Source organism: Clytia hemisphaerica, unplaced genomic scaffold (genome assembly GCF_902728285.1).
Source record: "Clytia hemisphaerica strain Z4C2 unplaced genomic scaffold, Clytia hemisphaerica genome assembly, whole genome shotgun sequence".
NCBI classification, from domain to species: domain Eukaryota; kingdom Metazoa; phylum Cnidaria; class Hydrozoa; order Leptothecata; family Clytiidae; genus Clytia; species Clytia hemisphaerica.
The window spans coordinates 141,730-158,853 of record NW_027104211.1 but is presented as its reverse complement, the minus strand read 5'-3'; the positions used below and the strand labels follow the sequence as shown (position 1 = coordinate 158,853).

The following is a 17,124-nucleotide window of genomic DNA, read 5'->3' as shown; positions in this document are numbered from 1 at the left end:
TCATTATTTCCACCCTGTACACCACTACCGGCACCATTTACATCGTATCGGACATCACCATGACTACGATGGTGATTTTGACGACGATGAGGATGATGACGAAGAATTTTTCCGTCCTTACATTTCTCACGTCGAGCCTATTGATGATGAAATTGACCCAATAAAACGTATTGGACCTATTGACCCAATCGACCCTATGGAGCCAATTGAAAGGTATTATAATTCAGACCACATTGCTTTCTGAGTCAATAAACAGGTCCTAATTGATCCAGAGATTTTCTTAGAATAGCACAGACATTCTTGATTCCTTATTATGATGCGAGTGTAAACTTCCGTTTCATTGTTACAAACTTTGCCCCTATTTTGACTATTTTGTTTGTTTTTGTGTCAATCCTTAAAGTGACAGGAACCACGTGTAAAACGAAACAATAAAAAAATATATCAAAACAAAATTCTAATAATCGGAATTTTTATTTCAACATTTCGATATTTCATTTATTTCGATTCGTGTCACGTTGCATACGCAGGTTGTTTTCAAAATTTGTAACTACGCAGTGAGCTCTCTCTAATTCGATCATCTTTCATTCAAATCTTTTTATAATTTGAACTACTTTTAGTCCTTGTAAAGGATAAAACAGTACAAAAACTTTCTATAATTCGAATCTCTCTATCCATAATTCGAACAAATAAGACTTCCCGTCGAGTTCGAATTCTTGATATACGTTAGTCAAGATTACGTCATTTGTCCCTATCGAAAATAGCAACACATGGGTCAAATTCCGGTTTTTCCGGGTGTTTCCGATATGAAAAAGACGTAATCTTGACTAACGCATTTCAAGAATTAGCGAAAGTTAACTACCGTATTTCTATGGCCCTTTAACCTTGAAACTTCCTTTTCAACCAGAATCGACGAGATTGAACCGATCGAACCGATCCAGAACATTGAATCGATGGAACCGATCGAACGAGCCGAACAAATGGAAGGATTAGTTCCCATGAGGTCTATCGAAGAAGAAGATGGTGCAAGGAAAAATCATATTCCACTCAAATATAACAAAACTGGTGCTGATAGAAAGATGAAATTAAGGTACCAATATTTCTCAAGACGTGAAATTGAATCAGGGCTCTATCTGCTATTCAAATTAACCCACATAGTTTAAACTTCAAGGCAATACTATGCAGGCGTTTGAAACGTCGAAACGATAACACGTGTCAGCTGAAATTTTCTTTTAAATGGAGATTGAAGCAATGAATTCTATAGTTCAAAGAGGGATTTAGTGGGACCATATATTTGAAAAACTATAAATAGGTACCTTAAGATTTTATCATCGATGTAAAGTCATTCTCCACTTTTTCAGTATGAATCACCGAAGACATTTATCAAAACACAATTTGACACGCCATCTTTACCATCTCGCACCACACGTGGAAGAAGCACCTTTAATACGAAATCCAAACGATCATCCCAATGTGACCAGTGACCGAGTCTTAATGTTACCAAGTGGTACCGCTGTCGTTAATCTAGATGGTTATCAACATCACAGGGCAATAGTGGGAGCACGTGGGGCCATGGGCGTGGACCATCCCGCGACAGGGGCAACTGGTGCAGAATATGCAGCCCTCGGGGCCATCGATAGCCGTATAGGGGTTGGTGATCCAGCTAAAGGGGTCATAGACCCAGCAACAGGTGTTACAGATCCTGCACAAGGTGTGACCAAGGAAGCCGTAAAAGCTGAAGGTGCAGGCCCTAACACCAAATTGGAACCAGGCGTAAAGTTGCCACTCAATGAAGGATTTAAGAAAGATCATGTCTGTAAAACGAATGATACTAAAAAAGGGGTGATGAAAAGTTTGAATGAGACTCTATGTCATTCAAACATGACTTTCAAGAAAAGCATTGAAAATAATAATGTGAATTTAAGTAATTCAACTTTGGGTGCGAAGGTCCAGAATTTCAAAAGTAAAGGAAATTTCACACACAAGAATGAACTCAAATCACTCGAGAGCGATGACATTCCAAACCACCAAGGAAAAACAACAGTACTGGATAGAGACTTTGGTAACAAAACAGTGAATGTTATGAGTGGAAATATGACCGATGTGAACAAGAATCAAACAATGAAACATCCTGTGACCTCGGAGAACATTTCAAAATCGAAAGCGTCCATCAAAATAACAAAAACGAAACAATTGAACAACGATAAGAACCAGACTTCAAGTTTAAAAGTCGAATTCCCCGGTAAAATTGAAATTGATAAAAATACAGCTTCAAACCAGACAGCTAAAGGAAGTGTTACTCTCCACGAGACTTCACAACCTGCAGATCATCTTAGCAATGTTGAAAATGTAGAGAATCAATACGTTTCGAGCCAGTCAACTAAAGAAAATGCAACCCTTGAGGTGACATCAAACCATACAAACCTCATCCCTTCAAACGTTACCACAAGCAGTGTAGATTCAAACCATACAAACCCCATCCCTTCAAACGTTACCACAAGCAGTGTAGATTCAAAGCTTTCTTCCTCGAATTTCAATACAACTATAACAAACAAAAAGAAAACTTCAAATTACTCTGCAAATGTAAATCACCACAACATATCGAAGATTGTGTCATCTAAAAACCATAACTCAACTAAGTATTTGAACTTCTTGAACGACCCTCTTTATAATGCCATCACCAACAATAAGACGGCATCTCTGCTATTTACAAACAATACAAGGAATAATATATCTTTGGTAAGAACCAACCGACATCCGACTAAAACGAATTCATCACATAATATTACAAACAATGGTCAAAATTCTGATCCACCCGACCAACTTGAGCTCCAAGACATCTCCTACCAAAGTTTGAAAATTCTAGAAAAAGCCTCAAATAACCCTTTGAATAAAACCTTGATCCAAAGCAAAATGAATTACAACTTAGACAATGATGAAGAGCGCAAATTGAATAAATCAAGGTCAGCTCCAACAACAGTCAAAAGCAAATCGACACAAAACCTTACTTTTGTTGAAAATAACATTTCAAATCAAACACAAGCCCAAGACAACGTTTCTGAAAATGCATCAACCAAGCAAAATAATCCAATCTACAATTCTACTGCAACCAATAATAATACTGAAAATTCAAGAACAAAAAGCATAGTAATTGGTGATCGAAGAGGTATAGTTGTCCCTAAAGACCCTATTCCTCCTATAAGCACTCTTATGGAGGATGTGGAATACCCAGATAAAATCCCTCCAATAAAAATGGACAAGAAGGATATACCTATGAAGGATAGTGGGAAAGATTCATTTGATAAAGCGCCCCCTATCGAACCTATCGATGTGGGTCGAATAAAGAGCCGACTACTCGAGGAAACAATTCAACCGAACGAACCGATTGAAATGCAAGACTCGATGATTGAATCAAACCCACCTATTGAGCCCATACCTCCAATAGAATGAGAGTCGACAAAATCATCCTAGGTCATTTCACGGTCGTAATAAATTATGGTTAATCAGGATTGATTGCGCCTTTGTAACGGCTTCCAGTTGGCTAGACGCAAAAACCTCCAAAATTTTGGACAAACAGAAAATCGTTAGGAGCGCGGTAGTCTGATCACCTATGATTCCTTTCGGCTGTAAAATGGTCTATGTTGATGTATCATCATTGTTTAAACCACAGTCGAGGTGATGGATTCGATGCGCTATGATGCAGTCCCACATGACACTTTCAAGATGTGAAAAGTTAGGTCCGATGTTTCTACCTACTGAGTCAGTACTAAAAGTAAATTTCTCGATCACATAGGTTTCCGGAGAAGGAGGCTCCCCTCCTTCGGCATAAAATGTCTTTACTCTTAACTGTACCAATGACTTTTGATTTTTGACATCATTCGAGAGTCCGTTGCAACCCAATTTCCTTTCTTCGACAAATGATTCAAATGTACAATAGGTGCATTCCTGTAATGACCCAATCTCCTGATAGATGTATCCCTGTCTATCACAAGTTTATCATCAGACCATCAGACGCTTCATCACTATCCACCTCTGAAACGCTTTGTCATCATGTCTATAGGTTATCGACAAGAAGATCTTGAAATCAAACAGTGCTTAATCGTTCATACTCTTTTTTATAAGGAGAATAATTTTAAGAACGATCCTCAGCATTGACTAATAAATGACTGAAAGTGAAAACAATTAAAGTGAGCTAAATATTAACTGAGAATTGAGTATAAGAACAGGACTCCTCGTGCCGTGGATCCGTTGGGACCCTACACCCTTTCCCTATTGGAAAACTACAATAAACTTTTCAATAATCTCTCATTGCAATTTTGGAAATTTTGGACCACAAATTGGTTTCCAAGTCCTCTTTTTTATTTTCAAAAAAAAATTCTATTGGAAAATGACAGCAATGCATATTTGAGGCATTGAATTTCAAGCCGGAGACCTAAAGGAAATTCATCAACCACTCATAAGCAAAAAGAAAGTGATGCCTTAAAATTTGCCCTATTGGGCTATTGAAGAAATAGTCTGTACTGTATTTTAAGGAGGTGTGACGTCCAGGGTGGTATGGAAAATAAAAAATCCAGGGGGTGTGGTTTTCAAGTAAAACAATCCAGGGTGTCAGTATCTGAGGTTGAAAATCCAGGGTGGTCCAAAAGAGGAGGAGAAAAATCCAGGGGGTCACTTTTCCCAAAAAGATCTCCTCAACGGGATAGCCCATTTCGGATGACAGTTTGAACCTAGCACTTGTTTTCGCGTTTTACATTTCTCGAATTCTCACGATGAATGAAACTTCTAATCCATCGTTTGTATCGGGCCGCAAAATCCTACATTAAGAGATTCGACTCTAGCCTCGGCTATACTTTATTGGTTTATCAATAATAAGAAGATCAGCAAAGCTACAGCAATAAATTACTTATTTTTATTAAAAGAGCACAGACTGAAAGAAACATTACAACTTTTCGTTTGTCTGAAAAATTGCTAACTTGTGTGATATGTGATATTTAATAAAGACACGCTTTTTTTATAAGAACCAGTAAATTTTGGCTCAGGCTTTGCTGTTCATAATCTTTTGAAATATTCATCAGGCTTAAATGTTCATACGATTCATAGTTTCTTTTTTTTTAAACAAACCTACTACTGGTAATTAGATTGATATAGATTACCCGTCTGCTTTCAGGATTTCTGTGTCGTGGGATAGATCTTCCCACACCGAAACCCTGGACAGTATAATAGTTATAAATAAGGAAGCTTTATAATTATACTAATGATGTCATCAAGGAAATCCAATAAAATTACATTACTTTCATTTTCTTTACTTATATCCTTTGTTTGTGAAAGGGATTTAAAAAAAGTCGTGTGTATTTTGTATGCGTATGCTAAACAACGCATCGTTTTGTTAATGCTTAATATATATCTTGCTTGCCATTATGAGCTTTAATTGTATAGTCTCATAATAAAGTTTGATGAAAGACATAATATAAAAGATAAAAGTGAAATAGGGTAGAGAGCTATTATAGAGAGATCAAGGCATTACAGATTTGATATGATGAAAAAAAATAGCTTTTTATGAAATGATTATGATGATAACTTTATGCTCATTTTTTATCATCAATATCTTAGTTAATGCTTTCTCTCTGGGTTTTAGGAAGTTTAGTAGAGAATTCAGTTTTTGTACCCTTGTTAGCATCAAGGTATGGTATGGTATTCATATGTTAAAAGTGGATAGTTGTCACGAAATCAATACAACAAAATTTGACAAAAAATATCGCGATTGATCAAAACGGTGTCCGTAAGTAAAGAATTTTCAATGCTGATGCTTAGAGGTTCCATATGTAATTTAACAGTGTCTGTCTGGTAAAGATTGAACATAATTATTCGTAGTGTGAAATCTACTATGAGGATTTTTTTAACATTTTAGCAAAGGTAAAAGCTTAAAACCACCTACTAAAATCTACCAACGTCGTTGGCGAAAAAATAAATAGTTGAGCGTAGTCAAACCTTCAAGGTATTTGGACATTGTCGACATTTTTGGCTATTTTTGAAGTGTTGTAAAATACATCATGTAATACACCTTCTGCCTATCTATATATAAAAATATGGCTAAGTCTCCCAAACGTTTCTTTCCTCTCTACAGCGCTTAAGCCCTGATAATAAATGTCAAAATGTTGGCTGTTGAAACGAAAATTCTTAATATTAAGACGGATAAAAGTAAATTATGCGCAAAGCTCTGTATAACAGAAAACTTCCAGAGAGCTTATTATGAAATATTTTCATAGTTCGTCCAAGTTCAAGGTCAGAAAATTTATTTTTGTTAAGATTTATCTTTTATCTCAAACCTGAAATATAACCTTTTGAAAGATTTTTCATAATCTCTGGATATTAGTACTTTATATTAGTAGTTGATGTGGCTACTACACGATTCATAATCTTTATATAGCCTATATATTGCTAAGACTTGATAAAGACAACTGTGGAAACGTCGTACACACCACTGTGTTTTTAATGTTCACTTTTAATTTTTGACACAAATAACCATCAACTTTTACGTTCACTTTATATGCTGTAATCTGGTTGAAAGCAAGTATGAAACATTTGAAATGTTTCACTTTCTTGATTAAAGAAATAGCAGGGCCAGCAAAACTTTGGAAATAGGGCAAGGAAGGAACAAAAGATGGTACTTCTGAGGATTCAATTATGATGGCTTATTACATGAATCTCATGTTACTAAAAACATTTTGCAACCTGTTTACTAGATAGACTTAAAATATAAACAGACTTACAATTTTGAGAAATTACAAAACTCAAATTTGAATTTTAAAAAAGCTCACGGAAAAAAGTATTGACAAAGACTGTAAAAATATTTTTGAACATGAAATTTTAAAATAGCTGAACAGCATGTAGTATATAGGCTAGTGGTTGGATTACACAGCAGGAGAACAGAGGCTAAATCTTTATTCTCAGTTTTATTTTCAGTAAGAATCGTTCGTCTGTTTGAGAGGCAGAGCAATCAAACCGTGAACAAAATGGATTTTTTTCAAGTTGTTTAATCATCTAAAAAAAATACTATTCGACTTAAAAAACCAAGTTATTTTCTTCTCAACACTTTAGCTTTCAAAACCACAACTATTTTAGAAATTCAAAAATTTAAAACAACGTTTTCTTTAAAACTTTAAATTATAGAATTAGGTAAAACAAATTCTCTTACGATGGCTTTCTGGAAGATTTTATCAGTGATGGAGATCATTCTTCATGGCCAATAATTTGGTGATGTGGTATTTCTAAACAAAAGCAACAGGTTTACATTAAAGGTTTTGTTTTTACATAAATGTTCCCGTTTCATATCAGACACATATTTCATATCAGGACAGTGTCTTGCTATTGTTATGCTGATATAAGCAAAAAATATCTTTCTTTTCCTCTTTCTGACCAATGTTGCACCACATTTGTATCAATTCAATGTGAAAAAGCTTGTGAATCAAAACTGATGAGTAAGCAAACGATATCACTCTTATTTAAAAACAAAACCTTTAAGAAAATTGTGCTCGGGCGACATAATAAGATGCAAAGATTTGAAAATAAGAAGATATTGTGATTGACAGAGATTCTGATAGGCCGATTTTTGTCAACAGTCAAATTGACATACTAATTCCTCAAATAAGTGAGTTTGATTGTGTAAAAGTATGGATAAACAATATAGTGATATTTTCTTCTTTTAGGTTCTCCTTTTTACGACGAATGAGATGCTAACAGGAATACGAAAATATACACCTTCCTGTTACTTCTGAGTAGGGATTCAAAATCATATTGTCTACAGCTTACATAACTAAAAAGGTTATCTTAATTTCGATAGGAATATATACATTGGGGTGGGGATAAAAGAACAGTGTTTTCCAATGGGCAATATATTGAAAACTCGGCAAATTGAGCTTACTTTTCCAGTTCATGGAGATCCCACCGGGTCTATGGCTGTTGCAGGGGAGTTATTTTAATTGATTTTGATGACAGAGTTTGAATATATGGTATAAAACCTTGAGGGTACCTCCAACCATAGCACTCTGATTTGAATACAAGGAACTACAGTAGTGAGATATATGATTGTCCGGAGGGGGGGGTACTAGGGCAAAATGGGTTACGGGGATGCTCCGCTGGTCAGGGTACCTTTTTTAACCTCCACGAGTCCCAGGTAGGGTCGCAAAAACACCAAAATAGAAAAATCAGTCCCTCGTAAGGTGCCTATTTCTGGAAAATTTGGGGAAAAAGTAGAAAATTTTGGAATTTCAGTCCCATTCAGGGTCACTTTTTTCGCAAATTTCGAGTCCCACGTAGGATCCATTTTTCGAACTTCAGCGGAGCACCCCCGTCGGTCGACAAGGGTAGTACCCCCCCCGGGATGATTGTTTGGCATAAATAATTTTGACCTAGAAAGTCCAACAGTTTGTTTACCTATTCATATCAAGTCAATATCAGGAAGAACTTTCAATAATTAATGAAATTTTCCATAATGTTTTCTCCCATTGAAGAAACTTAATGTTATTTTCCTTTCGGGATTATTTGTGTGGTTAAGTTAAATTTGTGGTATTTTATCAACAGCGTAATCGAATTTTTTAATACTGTTTTTCTTTATAATTTTTCATAGCTCTGGGTTGGAAAAATATTAACATTAATTGTTGAGGTAGATATTGACCTAGTTTTCTAAAGAGATATAAGTCCAATCACTTTAATGGCTTGAGGAAAGCGAAAACAAACTTCTCGTGTCCCCAATCCTTAAGTGTGAATTGTATTTTGCTACTAATCATGTGGAACCACTCTCAAGAGAATTAGACGAACTTCGCTGACATGGTTTCTATATTGTGGTAAAAAAGAGTGCAGAGAATGGATTTAAAAATTTTTTAAATCGATATTCCTGAAAAGTTTTTTTTATTTTGCAATATAATCATCTAACACGACAAAATGTCTTACAAATTATAGCAAGAACGATTACACAAATTCAAAAAAAATGTCTTGCTTTCGAGCAGTACGATACTCGGTGGCTGTTCTGGTTGTACTGACACTTGGCTTGTTCGTGGCGGCTGGTGTGCTAGATTATTGGTGGGTCAAAAAAATATTCAGTTCAGAATATAGAAATGGTATGAGCTTTCTTTATTTTTTTTTCATATTTTGTAAGTAATCTTGTCTTGTGACCGCGTTTGACGGCCGCCACCCAAAGACTCAGAGAGGCATGAATTACCAGGAGTCTTTGATATGGTCCAGGGATTGTACTCACAACCTTGTGCACCCAGGGAGGGTCAGTAATAAAATCTAGGACATCATGATGTTTAGTGACGTGGTGGTATACCCAAAAAAACATAAAAATCCTTTTCGTACCATGGGATACTAAAATACCAAAAAGGTGGTATCCAAAATTTGAGAATTTCTTTGGTAAATTGGTACTAAATTAGTGATTTTCATCATTTTTCATCAACCTTTTTCAGAATTTTTCGTGATTTTCCAAAAAATTTAAATAAATTTTTCTCACGTTCATTTCCCAAGTTCAATTATCTTTGCATTCAGTCAAGTGTTTAATGTTTGCCTAATTCTTAAAGCAGCATTATTTAAAAGTATCAATTTTTGTTAAAAATGAATATTATGTTGCAAAAATCAACACTCTTGAGAAAAATGATCCGGAGAAGACAAAATTTGTCCTGAAAGGACCAAAATTGGGTGATCTCTGTGTGTTAAAAATGTCCCCAAAAATTTTAGTACTAAAATAGGTACTAAAATACTGCATTTCTAAAAAAGGGTGGTGGTATGCAATAAGTTCTCAAAAATCCTTTTAGTATTCATATATGTCTGAGATTTTAGTACCAACCCTCCCCCCTGGCGCACCATAGCCGAATGTTCTGCTTTTACGCTACGGATAATATTTTCTTAATACTACTTCAGTGACACTTTCTTGTCTGATTCCTAAGCAGTTGCGAACGAAATACCATTGCTATTGAGCTCAAAATCCCGAATGTCCTGGATGATAGGAAATGAAGCCACTTATTTCCCATCTGAAACGCGTGACCCACGTGATTTTTACACAAACGCCGGGTTGAAGGTGAAATCCATTACCCGATGGATGCATGATATCGTCTAGCATGAAAACAAAGAAAACCCTAGATTAAAACCATCCTTTTGAAAGCGGCGCTATTCTCAAGGCTTCATTCATTTTTGCTTGAGAAAGATTTCTCTCTAGGCCTTCGGGCTTCGAACTAAATAAATCAAAATCTAGGCTCTTTGTATAAGATTGTATTAGGGTTTGTTTCACAAATATTCTCTAAAACAATAATATAAGTGTAATTTTGATTTACTTTAAGGTTTATGGCGTAATTGTAATCCATTAACTGGATGTAAAGTCCGAAAGAATTTGATGAAACTGAAAGATGGAATTGATTTGAGTAAGTGCTTCACTAGGAAGTGTTTTTTGTTTTGATTTGGAATTCCTCCAAGCCAACCTGCAAGTTTTTGGTACCCTCCTTGGTAAGGGGACTTTTGAGCTCTTGAACCTTCCAGATACCTGGAAAAGTTCATCTATAATGATTGTCTCACTTTTTACACCCGAGGTCTTCATCTTTAAAGATCAAGGGGGTCCAGATTTTAAGTATAAAGTTCCAGATGATAAGGTTGTGTACGACAGAGGTGGGTTTTCAGATGGGTTCCCAGGTTCTTGGTAGAGAAGGAACCTTTTTTGCTAGGGGGAAATACCGGGGTAATAAGCCAAATAGGATGATATCCTGTATCTCTGTATCCAATAGTCAAAAATCTTTAGGGTCAAGTCCCACAAAAATGACTTTATCAATGACCCCATATTTTTTGAAGACATTGAATTGTAGAGTTTTATAGAGAACGTTTTTCAATCATTGAGATTGCTATCCTGGATGCATGAGTCTTTGAGTATGAGATTATTTCAAAACTCGTTTTCTTTACTCAAACCAGTAACGCCATACAAAATTTCCTCTGAAATAGTCCATTTATCAAAAGTGGAAAAACATATATTAGTCAAGCTTTGCCCTCTATCTCTAGTTGTGCATGTATTTTCTCAAAACGATTGTGTCATCTTTCTAGATTTGGACATCATCATTCTAGCGTTAGCTGGAGGTGCTCTTGGTGCCTTGATTCATCTTATTCTCATCTTGAGGACCATGTGTCAAGGAAAACCATCAAAGAAATCGATATTGGTTGGGTCTATCTTCCTTTTTATCGGAGGTAAGGCTTACACAAAAAAAAGAAAATTCGTGGTCGGCTTTTGTCTTGAGACAAAACAAAATGTCCCAATGCGCTTGTAAAGTTTTGATTTATTTCTGACTTCTTTTTTAATACAAACTTCAATGTTGCACCAAAGCTTGTAGCATGGGAACCTAATTTCGTACCCTTTTTAAAAATATTAGGTTTTTGCCCATCTTAAAGCAGTCAGGAGCTATGGCCATTAGTTTGGGACTTGGCACTATGATCACTGAGAAGCATATATTTTTCAAATTCAGAAAATAGATGTCCTGATTAAAATTTGAACTTAACATCACTTCTTAAAACTCTCTCAGCATTTCACTTTTTGTAAAGATAAATACCCTCTTTTTCAGTTGGATCAGGAATTTTCGGATTGGTTTGGGCTTTACTAAAAGTAAGCGACAAAGATCAAAGTTATGCAATGTTTTGTTTGTATGGTGCTAATGGTTTAGGATTGATTACCTTCGTCCTATCATGTGTTCTCTTATGCACACGCGTCACCCGCTCAAGTTATAACGATGACGAGATTGCAATGCTACAACGCTGATCACAACTAAATTTCCAGTAATTTAAAATGATTGTAGTAGTAGATATGTGTATTATAAATCATCTTTGGATATACATTATTATTGTGTTGTATACAAGCTCACAGGCCCGAGGTGGACCTCTACACCGTATACATGGTGATACAATTCAGCTCATCTGCCATCCACCCCGGCCCACGATCAATGTTGCTATTATATGAAACGCTCGTAGGTTGTTCTTATTCAACCAACACTGCCTTTTAGGAGGATGGGATGGGAAAAACCTCACGAAGTCTTTCAGATGATTGTAAGTTCAAAATCAATCAAACTAAAAAAGTTTTCAACGTTTTTAAGGCCAACAGAACCTGATCTATTAGCTATGAATGAGGAGGGACATATTATTCGTTATGCATGATTATTGACTGAGGATGCTCATAATTTTATCTATTTCTATTTTATATAATCAAAATTATGAAGAAGTACTTTTCCCAGCAATTAAGGCTACAATTACATGTCGCTTTGTTAATTGAAACATTCTTCTCTTCTCGAGGTATATTTAGACACCTCTGCTCATTGGGCACCAATGAATTTTCTTCATGACCAGGTGTATCATTTTGCCTTCTTATTTGAATCTACGATCATTAATTTTGAAATCGTCGAATTAGTTTCTCGGAGTTGCATTTTATATTTTAAAAGAAAAACGAGTAAAAATATTTATAATAATTAATTTTTTGCATTGCTTTGTTTAGATAATTTTTGTTTTTTTCTACGTTTCTATAACATTTTTTTTGTTTGTTTTTCTTTTGTTTTCTGGTGATAACTAATGTAAATATGTATTTTATGAATAGAAAGATAAAGAAAACAAAGACCCTAAATTTATATTGATTGTTATTGATTGATTGATTGATTGATTAATTGTTATTGATTGATTGATTGATTGATTGATTGATTGTTTGATTGATTGATTGATTGATTGATTGATTGATTGATTGATTGATTGATTGATTGATTGATTGATTGATTGATTGATATTATAAATTGAATCAGATTGAATGATTCATTATCATTATTATTTTACACTTTCAATCGATTATTTTAATAATGAAGAACAAAGAATCTGAAGACAAAGTGAACTTAAGTCAAGTTACTGATAACAAAGGAAAAATATTTAGTCTTGGAATGTTTTGAAAGAGCTTAAAAAGAGGGATAAATAAGTAAAACTAAGAAGGTGTTATTTAATAAAAACGTTCTGTGGTTCTGATTCCCTTCCAATTCATTGTGAAGGCGAATAAAAAAATATTATTAAAAGCCACAAAATTGTTATCATATATATTTATCATCACATACTTTCCCTCTCCCTTGCTCTCCTTTCCCTCTTATCTTTATTGAGTTGACTTTGACCAAGTCTTCTTATGATGTATAATATATTTTGATTTTTATCATTATGATCATGCAGTTTTGTCTAAGTTTTGCTATCAAATCATCCCAGTGTCGTTATACTGGTTGGGCAAAAAATCTCATGGAAAACTACCAAGGGGTTTTAAATAGCTTTAGAGCCCCATGACTACTAGTCACCTATCAAGTTTAACGTAACAAGGGGGCTGAGCTCGAATTATGATTGCTGGTAATAACTTCGGCAAATGTTTCTAGAAGCGAACCAATGCAACGACTTTCAACATTGGTTATCATTCCAGCATGCAATCGAGTCCAGTCACCTTTTCATGTAGGTTTGAATTGATAGCATAGTTCGGACCCCCGGGGACCCCCCCTTTCTTAAGGGGGATGACAACTTCCGAAGAAATGAAGAAGGGGGGGGGGTCAAAAATTTTCATGAAAAAGGGGGATAGCAAGGAAGGGGGAGATAGTTTAAGAAGGGGGTGGGCTTACATATACTATAGCTTATTTTCAAGCACTGCTATGAAATTTGGTCTTCATGAAAGGAAGTTTTCTGTGAGTAGTCTGAGTCAAAAAGAAGAAAGAAGTTTATTATTTCGCTTCCTCTCTCTAAAGATATTTCACATATATTTGTTAGCTATTTTTTGTCCAAAACCTTTGAGAATAGGCATTTTTAAAGGTTGGGGGATGCCAAGAGGGGGATCATTTAAGAACGGGGATCAGGCCCCTTTCCGCACTATGGATAGATGTATCCATGTGGTCAATAGGTGGACTCACCCAGTGCAATTGGTCCTGATATTTGATTTCACTCGGGTTTACTAGAGTATTAAACTTATAGACCTAATCATCTTTCATGTAGCTCTTGGTGCATAGGCTTTTTGGTGTATTAATTTCATTGAAATCGAAAACTGATGGGTAGCTGCGTAAAATTACCAAATCGTAATGAGACTTTTATTAAAAAACAACCCGAATTTTCAATAGTATGAAATAGCAGTTGTAGTTGTACCCAGCAAAACACCTCCGCAAGCTCTAATTCTCCATCTCACTTTTTCTGACATGACTGTAGTTTATTTTATGTGTCATCCCAAACACTTTCTAAAATAACTCTTTCGAAGCGAGTTGAAAAAAGTTTGTTTTCAAAATAAATTTCAATCCTAGAAAACTTCCTATGTAAACATTATCGATGAAATTGAAAAGGGCTCACCAAGGGATTTATTTTCTGCAGGTTTTAAATCAATGAATCAGCTCGTACGTGACCATGATTTTTGTATATTAAACAGTAGCAGGTAGGTTTCAAATTTGGGGATTGGTAGCCCTAATGAGTGCACCGATACACAGAAAGTTGCGACAGTTTAAAAGCTTGACATGCTTCTCTTTACTACTTTTTGCATCAGTTTATATACCACTGTGTCACAAACCCGCTGGATTCAGGGGGGAATGGGTTTTGAGGTCAAAAGGACGTATAGGGGGGAAAGAACTTTTTTTGAAGCCAGGGGGGGGGAAACGAGGGGGGATGGAAAATTTTCATTCTAGGCATGGGGGGAACTCACCAAAATCAATTCAAAATTGAAAAACATCTGGTTTTATGAGATGATATAGCATAATGCTTAGTTTTATTAATATTATGGTTTAAAAACACCATCCTTTCCATTTCTTCTTGAATTAGAACTACCTTAGGGAAAACAATAAGCGTTAAGTTCATCAAATTACAGCTTCTTAATTTTTTGCTTGAGGGGGGGGACAGAGAAATTTTTGGAGGCAGGGTGGGAAAAAATGAGGGGGGGGGAATGGAAAATTTTCATTCTAGGCATGGGGGGAAGAGACCCTGAAGGACACTATGATACCACTGTGTCACAGACCCGCTGGGAGCCCAGCCCCACTGGAAAGATTGATCAAAATTTCGTCCCCGGTGGGAAAATACCTTAAAATTTCAGCCCCACTTGGAAATTAACTTTCATTTCATCACCATTCGAAATTCAATGTTTGAAAATTGCCCTTCACAACCGAAACAAAGGAATTTCTATCCCCATTGGGATCGTTTCAATAGGAATTTTTATCCCCACTGAGAAAAGAAGTTCAACCGGGGCTGTGAGACAGGGGTGTATTTATTACTATAATCAATAGTCTTAGTCTTCTCATAAGAATTTATAGACATGATCAAGTCAACTATTTGGAAAACTAGCCACAATTTATATCCTATATTATCTACAAAGCTCATGATTTTACAATCTGTTTATATAGTGTAAAGTACTTGAAAAACTATCCTTAAAAATGTTTTAGTTCAAAAACTAGATATGTCAACCAATGATTGGGTTTGCTAATTTTGGGATGTCTTGAATCTTAGATGAAGATACAGTATTTATAAGTATAAATGTTTCTTTATAAACGGAATATCAATTTTTCTTAAGTATCTACAAAGATAGTGCGAATTAGGGCCTGGAAATGCCTTTTTGAATCTGGGAGAGTAGTGGGAGAGAGGATAGATGGTAGAATACCCAAAAGTTTAGTGAATGTTGCATGAAGATAATATCTGATCAACAAAAAGAGAAATTGGCATTGTTTTATAAGGATTATTCGGATAACTGGTACTGCTCCATTTGAAAAGTTGTTAAATACTGTTCATTTAACAATTCCACACCATCAAATACCGTACTAGAATACATGCGTAATTTTGTCGTGTAGTTATATAGCACAACAATATACAAAGAGCAATGCAAAACATTGGGGTACAGTACAGTAGTATCACTTTTATATGGTTAGGGATAGAGATGGCAAATTTTGTCGTTCTCTTTATCGTTCTATATTCGATATTTGTCGTTCTTTAGATGGTCTGCAATTAACTAGTAGTTCTGAACGACGAAAAACTTTCTTTTCTGTTAGTCGTACTTTCATGTACTATTAATCAATGACCAAGGGAAAGGTGTATTTTTAGAGAGGAAGGAAATGAATCGTCTTGTGATCATTTCAAAATTAAACTAAATTGACTTTTCAATAGTTTGTAATGTGTAAGGATTTCCGATTCATTAATTGGGGGGTTTTTCTCAAATGTCAGCATTTCTTTTCTTTTTTGTCGATATACTTGCATTGCATGCTGGTACCACTTATAGGTTTGTTTAATTAATTTATTGGTATTTTGAGGTTTGCTATGATGGGCTTGTAATTGTAATTTGTTTGTGGTTTTACTTCATTTTGCTCCCTCACTTTAAATACATACAACACGAATTATTGGTAAAATATGAGAAATTTTGTGGATGCCAGAAATTTAGAATTTTTTTGAAATATTAAATTTTGCTCATCGCTACAATTTATCCCTATTATGAAACCTTGAGACAAAGATTTAGCCGAAATTCATTTTAACACAATGGAAAATTGGGGACCTCACTGGAAAAGCTTTACATAGGTTCATAGGAATAATTGATGTTTTATCTACATATGTCTACGAATTTTCTAGTATAATGTATAATTCTTTGTCAACCATGTCCTCAATCTTTCATAACAAGCTTAAAATTTATACTCGACGCGAAAGAGGGCACCATGTCGACTTTACATAACATTTCACTTTAGACAGCCCACTTTCGATCCACTTTATGCCAACTTTAATTAGCAATTAGAATAGGCAGGGCTAAAAGTGGGCCGACTAAACCAGAGCTAACCTCTAAAATACTCATTTTTTTCAATACCATGAACAAAAATATAGGTATAAGAGAAAAAGTGATGGTTAAAATAAAGTAATACCTCGGCAAATAAATAGGCTAGAGAACGTATATAATCAAGTTAGTATGGAAATAAAAAAGTGGATAAAAGAAGGTTAATATGGATGTATATAGCTATTATCAATAAAGCAACCATAAAAATACTGGTGATACGTCAGTCATTTCAACTCGTATTGTTTTGACATAGTTAAGCTGATTAAAACCGGTGATAACGACACACACACATAAAAAATCATATGAAAATTTTTTTCTATCTGCTT

At 35.1% G+C, this 17,124-nt stretch overlaps 2 protein-coding genes across 2 annotated transcripts; both read left to right on the top strand.

The window, feature by feature from the left end:
• The first annotated feature begins 908 nt into the window (after window positions 1–908).
• LOC136815563 (asparagine-rich protein-like) lies at window positions 909–3,637 on the top strand. The gene is made up of 2 exons (XM_067072014.1): window positions 909–1,087; window positions 1,359–3,637. Exons 1-2 carry the CDS (start codon window positions 951–953, stop codon window positions 3,445–3,447), a joined length of 2,226 nt encoding a protein of 741 aa, XP_066928115.1. The 5' UTR covers window positions 909–950; the 3' UTR covers window positions 3,448–3,637.
• A 5,280-nt stretch (window positions 3,638–8,917) lies between these two features.
• On the top strand, window positions 8,918–11,986 carry LOC136815562 (uncharacterized). The gene is made up of 4 exons (XM_067072013.1): window positions 8,918–9,113; window positions 10,326–10,406; window positions 11,074–11,214; window positions 11,586–11,986. Exons 1-4 carry the CDS (start codon window positions 8,984–8,986, stop codon window positions 11,777–11,779), a joined length of 546 nt encoding a protein of 181 aa, XP_066928114.1. The 5' UTR covers window positions 8,918–8,983; the 3' UTR covers window positions 11,780–11,986.
• Window positions 11,987–17,124: the final 5,138 nt, after the last annotated feature.